Source organism: Dicentrarchus labrax, unplaced genomic scaffold, assembly GCF_905237075.1.
Source record: "Dicentrarchus labrax unplaced genomic scaffold, dlabrax2021, whole genome shotgun sequence".
Taxonomy (NCBI): domain Eukaryota; kingdom Metazoa; phylum Chordata; class Actinopteri; family Moronidae; genus Dicentrarchus; species Dicentrarchus labrax.
This window is the reverse complement of record NW_026136713.1, coordinates 7306965-7324741: the sequence shown is the minus strand read 5'-3', so window position 1 is coordinate 7324741 and position 17777 is coordinate 7306965. Positions and strand designations below refer to the sequence as shown.

The window sequence follows — 17777 nt, the reverse complement described above, 5'->3', positions numbered from 1 at the left end:
ACTGGTTAGCGGAGAGCATCATGGGAATGTGTGTTTGTGTAGTATTTGAATAAACCTACAAATCCCCGTAACATCCGATGTTAAACATATAAAGAGATTTAATAGTGCTGCTCGACGCACAACTACCATTAAGATGATGAGTGAAGCTTGTTGATGCTCTGCAGCCACACCTTTTTATTTAGTGGTTATTATTATAACCTGTTTCCAAAAAGAAAACCATTAAAATATATATATTTAATACGTGTTTGTAACCATTGTTGAGTGATTACAGTATCTGAACCTGAACGCATCACCCCGATGGCGTTATGTGTGATCGATAAGTGAGTCCGTCGTGTTTTAACCGACATTCAGCAGCTCGTCGGGCTCAAAGCGGGTTTCAGGCTGGAAGGAAATTCTCCGCCATCCCTCCCTCCTCTCTCTCTCTCTCTCTCTCTCTCTCTCTCCCCCTCCTCCTCCTCCTCCTCCTCCTCCCTCCTCCTCCCCCTCCTCCTCCTCCCTTCGTGCGGTTTTTGTTGGACTCACTTCCAAATATGGAAGCGAACGGTGAACGGCCGCGGTCAGTGCACGCGCCTCGCTCACAGCGCGAGGAGGGTAGGGCCGCGACGCTGATCACCATATAAGGAAACAAGGGACACGAAATTCGCTGTAGCAGATTTTTGTACACGGCATCTCGCGGAGGGGAGAGAGAAAGACACACACACAGAGAGAGAGAGACAGAGAGAGAGAGGGGGGAGATGGAGGGAGGGTCAGGGTGAGGATGAGAGGCAGACTTCCAGGCAGTAGGAAGCGAGGGGCGGAAGATGAGGGACAAGAATGACACAACAAGCAGAGAGCTGAATACACACATTTCTCCGGAGAATAAAAGGATGCTGCCGCTATAATGTCACAGCTGAGGATAGTTCATTCAGAGTGCTGTTTGTTTGTTTGTTTGTTTGTTTGTGGGTTATATAGAGTAACGGCGCCGTGGTTGTAAAAACAAAGCCTTTAAAATTTGACCTACATTCATTATGTGGTGTAACAGCCAATGAAGACAACACTATTTTATATTAAAAACACATGAACTCATGTTGTTAATACCGTCCTCATATAAGATCTCATTGACATACATTACAGACAGTAGCTTTACTCATCCTGCTGTAAATACTATGTACTGTTATTGATCATGCTGCATATATTACATTATATACTGTATAATGGTTCATTGTCTATGTCATAGATTACTGGATTCATGCTGTAGCCCACATATCATTACACATACAGTATAATGGTTCATTGTTTGCAATGTACAAATAGATTATTGATACAGTAGCTACATTTACTCATGATGTATAACTGTTACATACTGTATATTGGTTTATTATTAGAAATCCCATCATACTACACCGGTTTATTATTCATTTTGTACAATAATTCATATTTATAGTATCTAAATGCTCTTTAATACCATTTACAATATGTGGTTAGATGCTCAACTGCTCTTTGTTGTACTGTTACTTTGTACAATGACAATAAAGTTTAATCTGATGCCATCTAATGGGTCAAATATTCAAATCTGAAACAGAACATAGTATTTTTCTAAAATATTAGTGAAATCAGACGTTATATTCAGTGTTTTTTAATCACTGCTTTATCACAAAGCGTTTGTAGTGGTGAACCTGCTGGTAGATCTGTGGTAAAACATCCTATATCCTCTTTTCAGTTTTGTACAACCTCTACATGACTGAGTTTCATCCTTTGGTTCACTTCTTAGAATAAAAGCCAGTTAAAAGGAACAGACAGGAGACGCACATCAACAGTTTCAAGCTCTGTTTATTCCTTATAAAACAGCATTTCTCTAGTCACGGCCACTGTAGCCCTGCAGGAGATGATTACATTAGCCGTTACTACAATATTGCATGCATTTATCCACTTTTGGAACGAGCTGTGTGCAAAGAGCACCAAAGAGGAGGGGAAGTGCAATAGAAAGTGCCTGTAAAACATCCTAACGTTTCCTCCTCTTGTGGAAAGTGTCAGACATGGAATGTGCAAAAACACGGTCAAAAATCATCGATTGATTAAATCTCTCTCCCTCCATATTTCTACACTTCTGTTTTGGCCCCGTACTCTTACAACGTATACCTACAGTATCAAACAATCACTGAGATGAAGACACTGTTAGTCAGCTTTGTGCGTTTCTACTCTGTATTTGAGCACAGGGAATATATATGGTTAGATGCTGAAGTGCAGATAATACTTTCTCTCTTGTGGCATTTCAAAAGGTCTATTTTACAACACTACATGCCATTCCACTGCCAATCCAATATTTCCTGAAAGAATCTGCATTTAATCATATTCAGAGATGTAGGGCACACCTGCAAATAATCAGAGTCCTTTAATCCAATGTCTGATTCATTCTGGGTTGGCCTGAGAAAACCCTGCCTTGGCCACACAAAGGAAAACTAAAACCTAATAAATCCACCTTTTAAATTCCCTGTATGACTGATTTTTGAAAAAAATAAAAAATAAAGCTGATTGATTAAATGGGTGCAAGTAAACGTGGACCTATGCAACAAGTCGGCCCAAATTTATTATTTTTCCTTTCCTGTAATATGGTTTCATTAAATGTTACATAAGAATTATGTGGAAGTAAATCTCTAACCCCGGCACGCAATAGTTTCAAGCTGGATTGATGGCCACGAATACAGTGATTATTTTACCAAAAAGTTTGTCATATTCAAGAAGAAGTTTTACATTGACAAGATTTTCTTATACAGTTACACTTCAGATGACATTAGAACCTTAATAGAGACACACATCACCAATATGAACTCTATAAACTGTATCAGTGATATATCGCAGAGTGTTTTCTTACAGTGCAGCTGATAGCACTGGCTACGAAGGGTCTCATTACGTCAGGAAATAATATACCAACAGGACTACGTGTGAAGGATTCATTTTACAACAACCAAATTTGATCAAAACCTGTTCAATTGGTGCAAACCTCAGAAAACCGAGACGGATATACAAGCAGAAGGGGGGGGGGCAGGTTTTACAGCTTATTAGTAGTGTGCATTCTGCTTGTTATCTGCTACATGTTTATCACTGTATAACAGTGTTTTCTGACTTTGATTGTAGTAATTTCTAAATTTTTGAAGGAACAGAACTCTCCTGTTTACACTGCAGACTTTATTTGAATTTATATTTACTGAGGTTTGAAGTGATAAGAGTACAAGGCCAAAGTATAATTCAAATATTTAAAGCTAACTCTTTGGCTGACTGGTCGCTAGTTTTATTATATTGGGTGTTCAACAATACCTTTGAGTATTCCATTAATGTCTTTGGAGTTGGAAAATGTTGCTGAAATTAAGCTACTTTATATATATATCATTTTTCTAGAAGAGTATATCAAAATCTACAAAGTTGAACATATTTCCATCAAGGAATAAACGGCAAAGCACTTGAAACATACGAGATTCAACTCAACTACCATTACATGCAGTTTACAAAACCTACTGTGCTATATAGAAACTGTGTATCCTCTTCCCCTTTTAAAGTAGTGACAGTTCACTCGTCTGGAAAATGCTAATTTATATCAAATATAAAGCAAAATCGAACAGAATGGAATGTTTTTAAGGCCACAAAGTAAAAAAATATAGCCACAAAGAAATATGTATAAATGTCAAAGCTTTAAAGCCAGAATTTAGTTTAAAGGTAATTATTTAAAGATATAATGCAGAAGCTCTGTTTGAAAAGCACCCTGATTACCCTGTCTGAACAATATACAGCCAAGTAAGATGCATTCAGCTGAAATAGAAAATTTAAGTGTTTTTAAGTTTAAAGGTAAACATTGACTCGTCTATTAAGACCAATTGTAAACTTGTAAAATGACGGCAGTGTAAATTTAAGACATCGAGGATCAATAAGAGGGATTGGGATGGTTTCAATCCCTGACTGAGTGAATCCAGACACCTTTATGAGCCTGAACTTTAACAGGCAGAGTAACGTGCATAATACAGATGCTGGTAAATTGGCATCATATTTTTACCTTGTGCCAATGTGGTTGAGCTGCATGTTTGTTCCAATGGGTGGCATGATAAGGCTTTAGTGCTGAATGTGTGCTTGTGTTGTGCGCTGGTTGCATTGCATCAAGATTATGAAGGTTCAGAGGTCCTTTAACTGGATTTCTTCTGGTCAACAGTGCTTGTACCCCTCGACTTGTTCAACACCACGGTGGCCTGAAAACACATAAAAGGGAAGACAATATGACTGCTTACTCTATCATCATCATCATCATCATCATCATCATCATCATCATCATCAAGTGTTTCTTGCAAAGCTGGCTGACTTCCGTTATTCTGTGTTGTGGTTAAATTCGCTGCAACCTCTCCACCTCACCCGTCACATTTTTAAACCAGCCAGAAAGAGTTCGATAAATTCAAAACCACTTCCGGTTTTGTGTAAGTAAAAAGGAATTAACTTAAGAATGAATGCCAGTGAGGGCTTACGGTAGGGCTTTTAGACTCTGTTAGTTTCATTTTGTATCTGTGTGCTGTTGAAGATTATTTTTAATGTAATGCTTTTTATTTAATTAAAGCTCTACATATTAATTATCAAAAATTATTACAGAATCACAACAATGTTATAGGATCGGTCTAAGTAGGTGTGGCTTAGCGTGACTGGATATGGAGCTGCAGAGGACTACAGACCTCCAAACACCTTCCTTCACCTGCGTTGTTAGACCATGAAGAGGAGCGTAAGGGTTAAATAAACAAATCAGACCTCAACCACATTCTTCGTTTTCACAGGTTTACCAGCTGAAATCCAAACACACACCTCCTACTGTATTGCTCTGCTAGCTACCCACACAGTCAAATACAGTTATATATGATTGGCAAGTCAGCTAGTCCCACTAAATCACACTGGATTGGATAAATTTATGTAACAGTTCAAGATGAGTCACATACATATTTTTAGGTTTAACAGTAAGAGAGGAGAGACATTTTGACACATTTAGCATGTAACCCTGTAAGAGCTAAAAGAACTGACACGGGATTAAAACTGTAAATGTATTCAGAAGATGTAGGACTGTAAAATTAATGGACTTCCACAAGTAGATAATTGTTTCCTATCACATTACCTGTAATAACTTTCAAAGGGCAATAAAATATCAGGCCTGTGTGTCCGCCACCTTCTTTGTGGGTCCGTTGTCCACCTTGTGGCTCATTACTCAATAATGAAGCTTTGAAGACAAATGAAGTAGAAAGGAGCCTTTAAAAAGGTCACTACTAAAAGGAAATTGATTATGGACACACCAGAAAAGCCACATGGTTAACCTGTGATTTCAAACACTCACATGACCAGTGGCCTTTATCTGAGGACAACAACTACTGCTGCTATTCTTGAAAGGACAGAAATGACCCGACCTAAGCCAGTGATCTAAGACAGTTACTGGATGTGTTGAACAGTCTTTTGATTGGCTTCTTGTTTCACTGGCTCTATACAAAGCAAGATCCAAACTAGGGCTGGGACATAGCTGAAAAATGTATCACAATAAAACGGTTCATTTCAGTTCAGTTCTCAACGTTAATGATTGATCATTTTTAATGACCTATTTTTAGTTTGTGGAAACAAGGTTTAATTTACTACTTTTAATTTAATTAATTTTTTTAAGGCACACAGTTAATCATTTATATCTTACAGTATTGTTGCTGATTACTTCTCCGTCTGTCTGCCTGTGGATTGTTTCATGAGATCAACAGATAAATCGTGACTGACGACATGTTGCGTACTCCAAAGGGTGAAACTGTTGGTAGTCTACTGAACAATTTGAAGGGTCTATTGCTGATATATTGCTATAGTTTTATTGTCAAGAAGTGTTCCCTTGTGTTTCTGATGTTGTTACATGATTAAAGTAAAAAAACCTATTGTGGTGAACACATTCTAAACTGAAACTATTACTGTGCTCATATCCAGTATTTGAATGTCACACCGTACATGACTCGATAAACTAGCACTAAACATTTAGTCCTGATTTCTCCTACCCTAGGATAGCTGGATGCCATTCTTGTTCTTCTTCACCTTCTAGTGACTTTTATGGGGCCATGCATTGAAATAAAAGGTTATATTGACATAACTAAAAGCTCTGAAAGCCATATAAGACAGACATCAGCCAACAGTAACTGACCACTGCCACCAGCCCCGTTATCCTCACCTGCTCCAGGACGACACCTGCTGCCTGGTCGATGGCTCCTCCTACAGTCCGGTACCGACCGGAGTAGCGGATGAAGGCCCACGTCAGGATGGACATCATGACCACACCCAGAGTACAGTCACACACCAAGGCGAAGGTGGACAGGCCGATGAAGAGCAACACACCTGACAGCACGTAGAGGAAGCACACCAGTACAAACAGCACTGCAGGTGTCCGGAAGGCGCTGAAGAGATTTTTCGACTTTAACAGCAAAGAGGAAAAACAGATTATTAAAAACCTTTTTCAAATTATATTATTACCAAAAACAGTGATGCATGCAATAACAACATACTACGGTCAATTAAAGTGAAAAAACAGTTTTGTTTTCGTAATAAATGATTCAAATGTTTATTCTAATTCAATATAATTCTTTAAAACAGGCCTGTTAGAGCTGTTTATACAATAGAATAGAATAGTTGTAAATAATATCCTGTTTATGGAACGGTCTCTTGCCTCATTGTGTTTGCTAAATGACTGCCACATTTCCTCCAGCTCCTTTTCCAGCTGTGTTTGGTAACGGTCACAAAACTCTTGTCCGCCCATCTTCTTGGTCGAGGAGAAGGCATGAAGAGCCTCTCTGAAGTTAAAGTGATGCTTTTCCTCCAGAGAGTCAGGAGACACATAGGGCAAGTCTCCCCCACACACCTTAGAAAGGAAAACAAAGAGAAAAGACACTTATGATAGAAAGTCTGAAGTCAGAATTGCATGAAGATTACCAGTCACTTGTTGTTAGAATATAACAGGATTATCCATCCTTGTTCTGTCGACAGCTTTTAGATTTTTCACACGTAAGTGAACCCACCTTCTCCATTTTCTTGTAATACTGATCTTTGGCTGTTGCCACGGCTGCCAGGTTGTTGGCCTCTGCTGTAGCCTGGTGAGACAAACAGGTATATTATATTAGTTATCCCCTAGTTAACAGGAAAACTGTACAGCTTATTTAAAACGTGTGTTTGTCCTGCACGTACCATGAGCATTGTCTTTGGCTGTGGCAAGTCTTCTCCCTGGTAAATCTTGATGTAAGCCTGGTAAGACAAAAAATACAATATCAGATATGAAAAACTTGTTCGGGTTTAGCAGGAAAAATCAGAAGGAGAAGATGTTACCTTGAAGAACTCAAGCAGGCCCCGGCAAGTGACTTTGTTTCCATTTATTTCTTTCTCAGCCAGACGATCCGGGTGTAGCAGTTTAGGAATCAGGCTCTTCAGCTGCTCTCTGAACTCTGGGGCCACATCTGACAAAATAAATATATCAAAACTGAGGACAGCACTCAGTATACCAGGCATTCTGCTAAATACCAACCTTATAAGTAAGAATAGTATAAAAAAGGGGGGGATCTTACCATTAAGCTGTCCCTTAAAAGAAGGGCTGGTAGCAACGTTCAACCCAGGGTGAGGTAACAAGAAGCAGGAAATTTTGGTGAAGCATGAATGAATGTGCTCCCTCACTGTTTGCAGCTCCTCGTGTTGGGCCTCCTTAACCTTTAAAAAACAACAGTACACAAACAAACAAATAATAGTAAGGCGACATCTCAAACTCAGTATTTAATTTGAGCTAAGTGTATTTATTATTCTGAAAAATCAACAACAGAATTGGTACCTGTAATCGTTTATCCAGGAACTCACTGCCTCCTTTAAAGCCGTATGCATATTCATAAGGAAAGCTCCAGTCCCTGATTAGGAACATCAGAGACTGTCGGAGGAAAAGGAAGGTTTTAAATTCAAGAAAACATGTTTTTATTTTACCACAAAAAATAGAGCCAGTAAAACAATCAGATGCATATCAAACAGCAGCAACAAAACTGACCTGAAAGGGCTTCAGGAAGATCTCATCCATGGCGAGACGACCATACTCTGTGAACAACTGTGAGGAGGCAGCCATGATGCAAAATTAGTACTAAGATGCAAAAATCTGAAGAGCAACTGATGTAAAGTAGTAAAATGAATGAAACACCATATTATCAGACACAGGAAAGCTTATTCTAAGACCTTTATATTTCATATCCAACGTTTTAAAAATGAATTAACACTAAATCATATAGTATTAAACTTCATGCCTCACTAACAACATCAAAGTACTAACAGACCTGTAGCTGCTGCAGATCGTCCTCTTGTATGTTCTGTGACAAATTGTAGATCTACAAAAGAGAACCTGTGTAAGCATAAATTATAATGAGGATAATGAGAGACGATTGAATGAGAGTCAGAATCAGTCACCTGTATTGAGCTGGTCATGGTGCTGAGGGCAAAGATGGTGGCACAGTCCTTCACGGTGGACTGATTATCAAAGGCTCCCTGAGTGTCCATCAACACCACTGCCACCTACAGGACAAAATAAAGCATAACACAGACAAGAAAGAATAGTGTTAGAAATGTACCTGTTGAAAAGCTGCTTAATTATTTGTATAAATCTAATATATCCTTGAAATTACAAACAAATCAAAACAAAAGCAGTGTAAAATTATTTTTATCACACATGAAATTATCTGTATTAATGTAAGATGTTGAGTAAATTACAGAATAAATTAGGTATGTTTCTACATTCACTAAAGTCTAATGTTCATCGTTTCTCTTTTTTGAGCAACCCTGTCTAACATGCAGGGCAACAACAAACAGCTATTATAAGAAAATATAATTAGTATAAGTATATTGTTTTCAATTAATTTATTAATTGTTTTATGTATAAAATGTAATAATAATATAATACAATGCTCAGTGCAGTTTCCCACAACCTTCAGATTGATTTAGTCGAACAACAATCAAACCCCACAAAAAATACAATTCACAAATGACATAAAACAGGAAAACAGCCAATAATCACATTTAAAACGCTGGAACTAGAAGTTTGAATTTTTTTCTTGATTAATGACAAAAAAAAAATGTTGATAAATGTTAATCTTTTCTGCACTATAAACATGCAAGTCAGACTAACAAATGAGAGTGTAGTTACAAAGATGAAAAGGTCAATAAGAAGAGAATATGGGAGGAAAATTGAAGAATAAAAATCTGATAATAACCCAAGTGAAATAAAGGCCTTATATAGAAAGTTCTAAATATTAAATACTTACACAGGCCCACACGTGGTACATAAATAAACTCTGTACCTCTGTTCCATCGCTCTTTGTAACAGGGAAAACTTCGCTCCACAGCTGGATGCCGGTTGTCTCTGGTTCTGAACCCCCTCTCCAAGAAAATCCAGTCAGCGGCTCATCATCCTCACCCAGCCAGTTCTCATCACCCTGCAGAAATACAAATTACACTTTCAAGATCAGTCTGGGGCTTCTGTAAACAACTGTGTATAAAAAACCTTCTTCCTTATTCAAAAATTGAAACATGACTCTCATTTCTGAAGAATGCAGCAGCAATTGTTAATAGAAACTCCAGCTGTTCTACATAAATTACAACAACAAAAAGTCCTACGTGGAATGTGGACCTCAGTCAGGTCAAAATGATCCCCACAGTTCACTATATTGACAGCAGTGTGCAGATGTCAAAAAGATTCAGTGGTAGCCAACATTGAGCCTGATGGTGGCCTTACAGCAAAGGTTACCAAAATCAATAAGATTTATCAATGAACCCAGCAAATGCAATGCCAAGGATTAGGTTAGTTATGCAAGATATGTACATAAAACAAACTTGAGTGATTTCACATAGACTCCACTCCTTAATGAAGACAATGACTATATGTTTAATTTCTGTTGACTAAACTTGTTAGTTCACATGTTACAGCAGGGATGGGCGGTCATGTGGAATGACTGCACATTACATAAGTTTTCAAGACTGATAGTTATATTCCAGACTATCACACCTTCAACACAGGAGGATGAACTAGTCAGCATTACCCGCTGTAAAGCAGTCATTAGTTGCCATGATAATATTTCAGCATCAAATAAGTCCTCTTTAGTTAAGTGTTCTCTGAGTACTGTAGACAGATACTGGAGTAAGACATAATGTCTGACACTGAAAGATCATGTTACAGTGTGACTCACCTTTCTGTACATGTAACGGAGCATAAAATCCAGCAGAAAGCTCTTTCCCTTTCTGAAGGCTCCAGCCACTGACAGCACCACCACATGTTTGTCTCGGACCTCAGGTGCCAACAGAACCCGAGACAAAGCCTCCGTGTCCAAACCGAAAGAGTGATCCTCCTTACACACCGTGACGATCTGAACTGGGCCTGGTTCACTCCCCATTCTTAAGAGGTACTGGTCCCTGTGAATATCACAGATAAGAAAACATTGGTTTGATATTAGTACTGGAATATATTAATTAATATGTTAATTTTTTTTATGAATTGTGTCTTTAACTTCACACAAAGTGAAAAATGTCCAAGGTAACAACTAATCGTCCACATCCCTGACAAATATAAATTTACAGTGATATAAAGCATAGAAAAGCAGCAAATCAACACATTTGACACACTGGGAATAGTGAATCTTTAGAGTGTTCCTTTCTTCTGATTATAAAAATAATTGGTAACTACTGGAGTCGGGTTTTTCCTTCTTTTTAAGTTGCTATAAAAACTTAAAACTTCATAATAACTTTCCATGTCTGTCCATCACAAAAACAGAAATCATTCAAAATTAAGTGGTCAGAAGAAAACTGGAAAATGGAATGGAAAAATAATCAATAGATTAATCAATAATGACAACAACCATTAGTTATATGCCTAAAGGTCAAATTCCTTAGACATCACTGTGCTAAAGCCATGCAACTGATCCTCTTTCCAGCCTACAGAAAAATCAGTCATGCACTGATCTTTCCATCAGACACAATATTTGTCTCTGTGTAGAGCCGACTGTGGGAGACTCTTATGGGTGTCACGCTGCTTTGCCTCCAGCTAGTGGATTCAGCATGCTCTCCCATACACTGCTCAGGTTAGCCTCTTCAATGGCCTTCATTGTTGTTGCTTTCTGAGGAAGAGGCCCTCCTCTCCTCCCATGATGAGTAAGTAGACAGGGAGGTGCTTTCATAACAGTTTATCTTTGGTTATAATACCCAAAGCTCGTTCTCTCCTTTCACCAAAAACCCGACACCCCCATAAAGGTGTGGCACCCAGCATTATCATACCAGGCATTTGTGGGAGGTAGGTGTGTTGGACCGAGTTGATGCAATAAAGCAACCAAAAAAAAAAAAAAGTCTGCAGCAAACCCATATTTTATAATCTGCCTGCACTTCGTTGTGAGCACGTACCGCCTGATATCCACTCCATTGTACAGTAGTTTCTCTGTAATGACCGCTGCTCGGTGCTAGCTACTGACAGCGCCGATGGTTACACTGGCACTAAGATCAACAGACCTGTAACGTCAACGTGGATCAATAGCCCACTAAACCCCATACATATTGACGGAATATCATACTAGCTAGTGGCTGTAGCGAACAGCTCATATGTCTCCATGTTCTCAGACAGTAACGTTAAGAGGCTAACTATCTGTTACACAAACGGGAAACGAAGTGTTAAAATAACGATGCAGCAATATTTTTTTTAAAAAGTAGCTACAGTCACAATAACACACCTCTGTGCTTAATGTAATGTTACCTTTGGTGTCTTCAAATGGCTTCAACACAATCTCACCAGAGTCGAGAAACGAAACGTGACTGTTTTTTTATGCTGGCATGAAAACAACTAATGAGAACTTTTTTCCACCACGAAAAACTCGCACACTTCCGCGTTCAGCTCGCGCAACGCCGCACGGGAAATGTAGTCTTGCTGTCATTTCCTGTTTGTGCTTTAGGCTCTCTACGAACTACGTTACCCACATGACAACTCGGCCTCATACCCATGGGAAATTTAGTTTTTAATGTAAAAGTTACGAGTACGGAACTACCGTATAAGTAATGTAAAACAGACGTTAGGTGTTTTGCGTATATTAAAATCATATTTGAAAACTTCCGCGGATGAAAAAGACATCGTAGCTTAGCAACAGGTGTTTGTTTGAGGACATACCATGTAAACGTGCAGCAGACTGTATTTGGGAGGAGGCTGTGGTTGGTACGCCCTCTGATGGTGAAACTCGTACAAACACAAACAAGCTTCCATAGATGATGGAAAACTGCCTTTATAACAAATTGTGATGCAAACAACACGAAACTTCAATTCACAAGAACTGCATGACACATTTTATTTGTTAGATTACAAAATCTGAAGCTTTTGAAAATACATATAATTTACAAACAAATTCAGTGTACCCTGAAATGTAAAGTGGTTTAAATGGCAGTGAGTTCATCTTACATTTCAACTCTAAATCAAAACTTTTCCTGATTTAAGCAGCGTAGCTTATCTTACAATGTCATGTCTACGTTTTCAAATTCAGAGAAAGCTGAAAAACATTCAGGGATGCTGTAACATGACGTCATTTAGATAAAATCAACTCTAACAAACATGATCTGAAGAATGAAGATGGGTGTAAAGAAATGAATTAGAAATAGAATCGGAAGTACGCATATTATTGTAACCGAGTAGTGCTTTCACACTTTTTGAGTGCAATCTACAATCAAAACTACATCATAAATTAAATATACTCTACTTTAAGAAAGACAGCATTTTCTTAGAATAGGCTACAGTAACAATGTTGAGGGGCAAGATATTTGACTGAAGTTTGTTTTGAAAGCTTTATTTCCTCATAAAATAACCCTTCTTATAAAGACAAGATGGTCACCACTTTGAAGAACTGGTTGCTAAGACAAAGTAATATTGAAATGGTAATAGTGTGAATATGAGTCAGTGTATTCCTCGAAAGAGCTATTTTTGTACTTCTCTTGTACAGGTTTTAGTGCTTTATCAATCTTATTCTAACTTGGGAAACATCTTAATGAAGACACAGTAGAGTTGGAAACACTCCTTCCACCCCTGAGAATGAACATAATGTGTTACAAAATCACAGTGGAAAACCTAAAAATCTTACTGCATTGAAGACTATACTCTTTTAATACTTTGATTTTGTCCACATTATTCAGTCTTTGTCCAGGTTATTCATTGTATAGTATGGCATGATGGTAAATTCAGGTTGTACATTGAAAGTGCCTGAATACATGTGAAGCAATGTGATCCATAGTCTTGTTAGTCCATCAAAAAGTTGATTATATATATTTTTACCTAACTACAAAACAATACGCAAGCCTTAGGGCAGTGTCAACATCTCGGGAAGAGGCAGTCGGTTTGCCAAACGTCATAATTTTAAACATAACATAAATCCCCATTTATGTTGGTTTGTTGGGGTATTTGCTTATAGTGGATTGAAGCATTGCATCAGTTGTGACTGTTAAACAGGATATAACATTAATATCCTCCGCCTGCTAGGTCCAGCAGTGACCCAGCAGCCTCCTGGGCCTCAGCATCGAGCTGAAGGATCTCCACGGTCTCCAGGTCCAGCTCGGTGTCACCCGGTAGCACCAGGTACTGGTACTGGTGAGACTGATAATAGTGTAACTCGATGTACCCGCTGTCCGACAGGGGATCCTTCTCCATCTCCTCGCTGACCTCCTCCTGCTGGTAATCAATCGACTCCATGGTGACGAGCTCCTCGTGGTCCGGGGTCAAAGGGCACGGTGGGTTTTCAGAGAAATTTGGGTTATCATTGGTTAAGGTTTGGGGTGAGGGTGAGAGGAGGAGGGTCTGAGAAAGAGGATCTGCATGAGAAACAAAAACAAAAAAGGAAGGAAACGACAGTGTTCAAGCAGAAAATGGGTCATTAATATTGATAACTTGGCTGGTTGAACAACCACTTGTCAGATTCTTCAATGAGCATGTGTGCACATATAGCGCATAGGCTCGGAAATTAAAACGAGGGCACATAAAAAGGGGGCTAAGCTAGGCTATTGCTCGGTTGCCTAGGCAATAGAAGGTTGTTTCCACGGCAACGGAACACAAACACAGGAACAATGTTGCATGCTGAGAAAGCCGCAGAGCAGGAGAAAAGCTGCAGGTAATAAAAGTGTCACAGAGAGCTGTTACTCCATTGATAAAATATTGTAGTCTGAAAGAAATTCATAAAGGGTTGAATATGTAAGTTCTTGTGCTAATAATTAAGTGACGTGAGCCACCATCACTAACCTGAGATCTCCAAAGAGTCGCACACTGCAGGCACCCCAAATTCAGCTCCTTCCAACCTGCACACAACATGGTAAGATAGTTAGAGTAAAGAAATATGTAAATATAGTTGTTTTTCTTACATATACACCTCAGTAAGATATTGTCATTAAAATGCTATAGAGAAAAATGTACTGTATTAACAGAAAAAACAACTCAATCAACACAAGAATACTCAGAAATGCTGAGTGAAGAAATATTATGTGGTGCTGCAACCAATACAAATTCCCATGTAATCAATCAGTTTATCTATAAAAAAACAGAAAACAGTGAAATATGCCCATTGCAATTTTCAAGAGCCAAACAAAAAGTCTTTAAATTGAATGTTTTGTCCAACTAATAGTCCAAAATACAAAAATATTAAAATTAAATTTATAAAAAAAAACCAGTGAAAAGCAGTCAATTCTCACATCAGAAACTGGTCCCAGAAAATGTTTCCTCAGATAAGTGACATAACCGATTATCAAAATAGTTGTGAAGTAATTTCAAGTAATTGATTAACCAACTAATCCTATCACGAACTAATACTTAGTATTGACTTTCTGTCTATTATCTGACAAAGAGTCAGTCAACAAAAATGTATCCACCAAACTCTAACTCCCAGTGTCACAGATTTAAGGAGCTCTTTACTTTTTGTTAATTTAATACCCTATGATAATCAGTTAATTGGAATTCCTGGCAGCTGTTGAGACAAACGTTGAATTTATGGAGTTAGAGATGAATAGAATATGTAAACTGTGTGATTATACTCACAGTGCAGGCTTGTTAATCAGATTGGTGCTGTGATAACTGTGGGTCTTCCTCAGCACCTCGAGGAGTGCCGGCCGATACTCCGGGCACACACACCAAAGCGATCCCTTCCCCACTGACTGAAACAAATATTCAAAACCACTTTGAAACATTCAAACTGCAGCAGCAAAGATGTTTGTTTTAATCAACAATGAGACTATAAGAACTATAGCACATGTGGAGTACATTATAATAATTTCCCTGTAGGGCAGTTAATTGCTGCCTGAATATCTTGTATTTTATTCTCTTTCTTACTCTTTGCACTACGTTCCCATGTGCTGCTGTGCCAATGTAAATTTCCCTGTAGGGGGATCAATAAAGGAACATCTTATCTTATCTGACAGAGCAACACATCTGGATTCAGTGTGTTGCTCAGGGACATTTTAATAGGATGCTTGAACCTCTGTCCTATATTTTAAGCACAATGACTCACTACATGACTTGGTTGCTCTTAATGTGTTGAACGTGAATCACGTCCCCACCTGGCTCTTGTCCCTCTGAATGCGGCGGAAGCTCTTGCTCAGGGACAGGTTGTGTCTAACAGAGTTCCTCCAGCCCCCAGAGGCTGTCCTGTAGTAGGGGAAATTGTTCACAATCCATTCGTAGATGTCCTTCACCGGAAGCCTCTTGCCAGATGAATCTTCTATTGCCATGAAAATCAGACTGCTGAAGGAGTACGGTGGCTTGGACGAGGCAGGAGGAAGAGATTGGGTAAGTGCGGAGGACTCTAGCTGAGGCAGTGGTATCATTTTGGGAAGGGGCTGCAGAGGTAACAGGTCGCCCCTCTGATGCAGCCAGCTGAGGCAGGTCAGGTCATCTTGGTCAGATGTGTTTGCCGGACTGAGACATTGTATGTTTTGTCCTTCGAGACACTGAGATGCTGTGCAATGTGAAAGAGGGGAGGAAGACTGAAAAGACTCTGCTGTTGCTGGAGAAAGTGAGGTAGGGGATGGAGGAAATGAAATAGGTGACAGTGGGAGTGAAACACGGCCATTTAAACAGGTCTGCTGCGGAGACGAGGAGAAAGGCAGGGACACTCCGAAAGTGGTAGGACATGGTGACAAGGGTGGCAGTGTATGAGAGCTGTTCTCCATCTCTCTCCCAGGAGGAAACATCCAGGGTCATGCAGCTGTACCTTTGATGAAAGGGAATGATAAATGTAAATCAGGATTAAAACTGAGCAACTTTGCACTAAGGACTGAAATTAAATATATATAATTATTGTATGGCATGGTATGATGGTAAATTCAGGTTGTGCATTGAAAGTGCCTGAATAGATGTGAAGCAATGTGATCCATAGTCATGTTAGTCCATCAAAAAGTTGATAATATTTATTTTTATATAATCAATTCATATAGCCAATTTCACAAATTTGCACCAAAGGGCTTTACAATCCGTACAGCATACAACACCCTTTGACAGACAGAAACACAATGTATGGGTTCTGTAAAGAGTAGATAGACCATTGACACAGATATAGAAATAATAGTGAAATTACACTGTAATTATCTGTATTGTTGTTTCTGTTTACTGTCTTTTTTGAAGGATTAGAAAAACAAACTATAAAAACTACAGTTCAAAACAGAAACAATAAATAAAACATGCAGGGTAAACTCAGTCAATTAACTCCAGGTTAATTTAAAATACACATCTTTAGATTAAAAAGAGTTGATGGAAAACAGGAAAAAAAGGAAAAAAACTCAACAGGTTGATTTAGTTAAATGTTAGCTATCGGTTCCCCTCTGATGAGCATCCACTAAACGTCCAAAGTCCACTATGTGGACTCTTACCTTACAGTCCCATCTCCAGTTTTAATGAACACAAAGCAGCCACACAGGTGCAGCTCTCTCACAAAGTCATTGTTTTTGGTAGCTATACATACTGAAGGTGCGCTACCATCAATTAAATGCTTATAACAAACTAATAAAACACTTAATGCGTGTAAAATCATATATATATAACGCTCCTACAGTTTGTATGTGATGCCACATGGTCCTACAACGCACTCCAGCAGGCAAATGGCGGAACAATATAAAGTTTCATTTAGTCAAGAAAGCCGCCTTTTCCCCCTCACAGGTAACCCACTCGGTGATGGTAGCTAGTGCTTCAAATGCAAAATATGAACTACTTACTTACCAAATTACCAGAACGATAATCCCGGCACAACCCAGAGCTCCTTATTTGTCCAACAACACGTCGTTCAAAAGTTAAAGGTGATATTTTGGTGTTTAAAACTAGAACCGGAGTCGGACACCTCTCCCACTGTGTTCTGTTGCCGTCCGGGGTTTCCATGGAAACCAAAAGGACGCTTTGCAGTGAGCACGCTCCCAGGCGCGCTCCCGCCGCAGCGTCACACCAAACAACAGTAGTGGTGGTGGTGGGGGTTATTATATAGCATAGTGACTTATGTCATTGTTATATATTATATACTATAGGATAATAACATTTCAGTTTCAGTAGCAGGTCGAGATAGGGTCAGTTCTAACTTTTAATAACTTGTTCAGTGGTTTAATCAATAAAAATGTATATTTTACAAGCTCATCGTGTGTGTGTGAATCTGTTAAATTCCACCACTGTAAATAGCCTAGTGAGGGCTATAATATCTATATAATATAGCTCTAATAATGCATCATTGTTGTCATGTTGTACATCAAGTGTCTGTAACACCGTA

General features: G+C 38.8%; 2 protein-coding genes across 3 annotated transcripts; both read right to left on the bottom strand.

Annotated features, from left to right (window-relative positions):
- Window positions 1–1791: 1791 nt before the first annotated feature.
- On the bottom strand, window positions 1792–11925 carry atl3 (atlastin 3). Of its 2 annotated transcripts, none has more exons than XM_051418923.1 (14): window positions 11768–11925; window positions 10218–10440; window positions 9333–9467; window positions 8446–8550; window positions 8316–8366; window positions 8036–8092; window positions 7829–7921; window positions 7572–7710; window positions 7336–7463; window positions 7198–7254; window positions 7032–7103; window positions 6683–6874; window positions 6191–6430; window positions 1792–4214 (listed from the first exon to the last, which is right to left on the bottom strand). In XM_051418923.1, the coding sequence occupies exons 2-14, from the start codon at window positions 10419–10421 to the stop codon at window positions 4152–4154; spliced, it is 1536 nt and encodes a 511-aa protein (XP_051274883.1). In that variant the 5' UTR covers window positions 10422–10440; window positions 11768–11925; the 3' UTR covers window positions 1792–4151. The 2 variants fall into 2 exon arrangements, with proteins under 2 accessions (XP_051274883.1, XP_051274884.1); XM_051418924.1 differs by having other exon boundaries at window positions 11745–11894.
- Window positions 11926–12325: 400 nt separating this feature from the next.
- Window positions 12326–17423, bottom strand: si:ch211-145o7.3 (forkhead box protein N2). Its single transcript, XM_051418994.1, has 5 exons — window positions 17243–17423; window positions 15589–16241; window positions 15071–15186; window positions 14282–14337; window positions 12326–13857 (listed from the first exon to the last, which is right to left on the bottom strand). Exons 2-5 carry the CDS (start codon window positions 16219–16221, stop codon window positions 13508–13510), a joined length of 1155 nt encoding a protein of 384 aa, XP_051274954.1. The 5' UTR covers window positions 16222–16241; window positions 17243–17423; the 3' UTR covers window positions 12326–13507.
- Window positions 17424–17777: the final 354 nt, after the last annotated feature.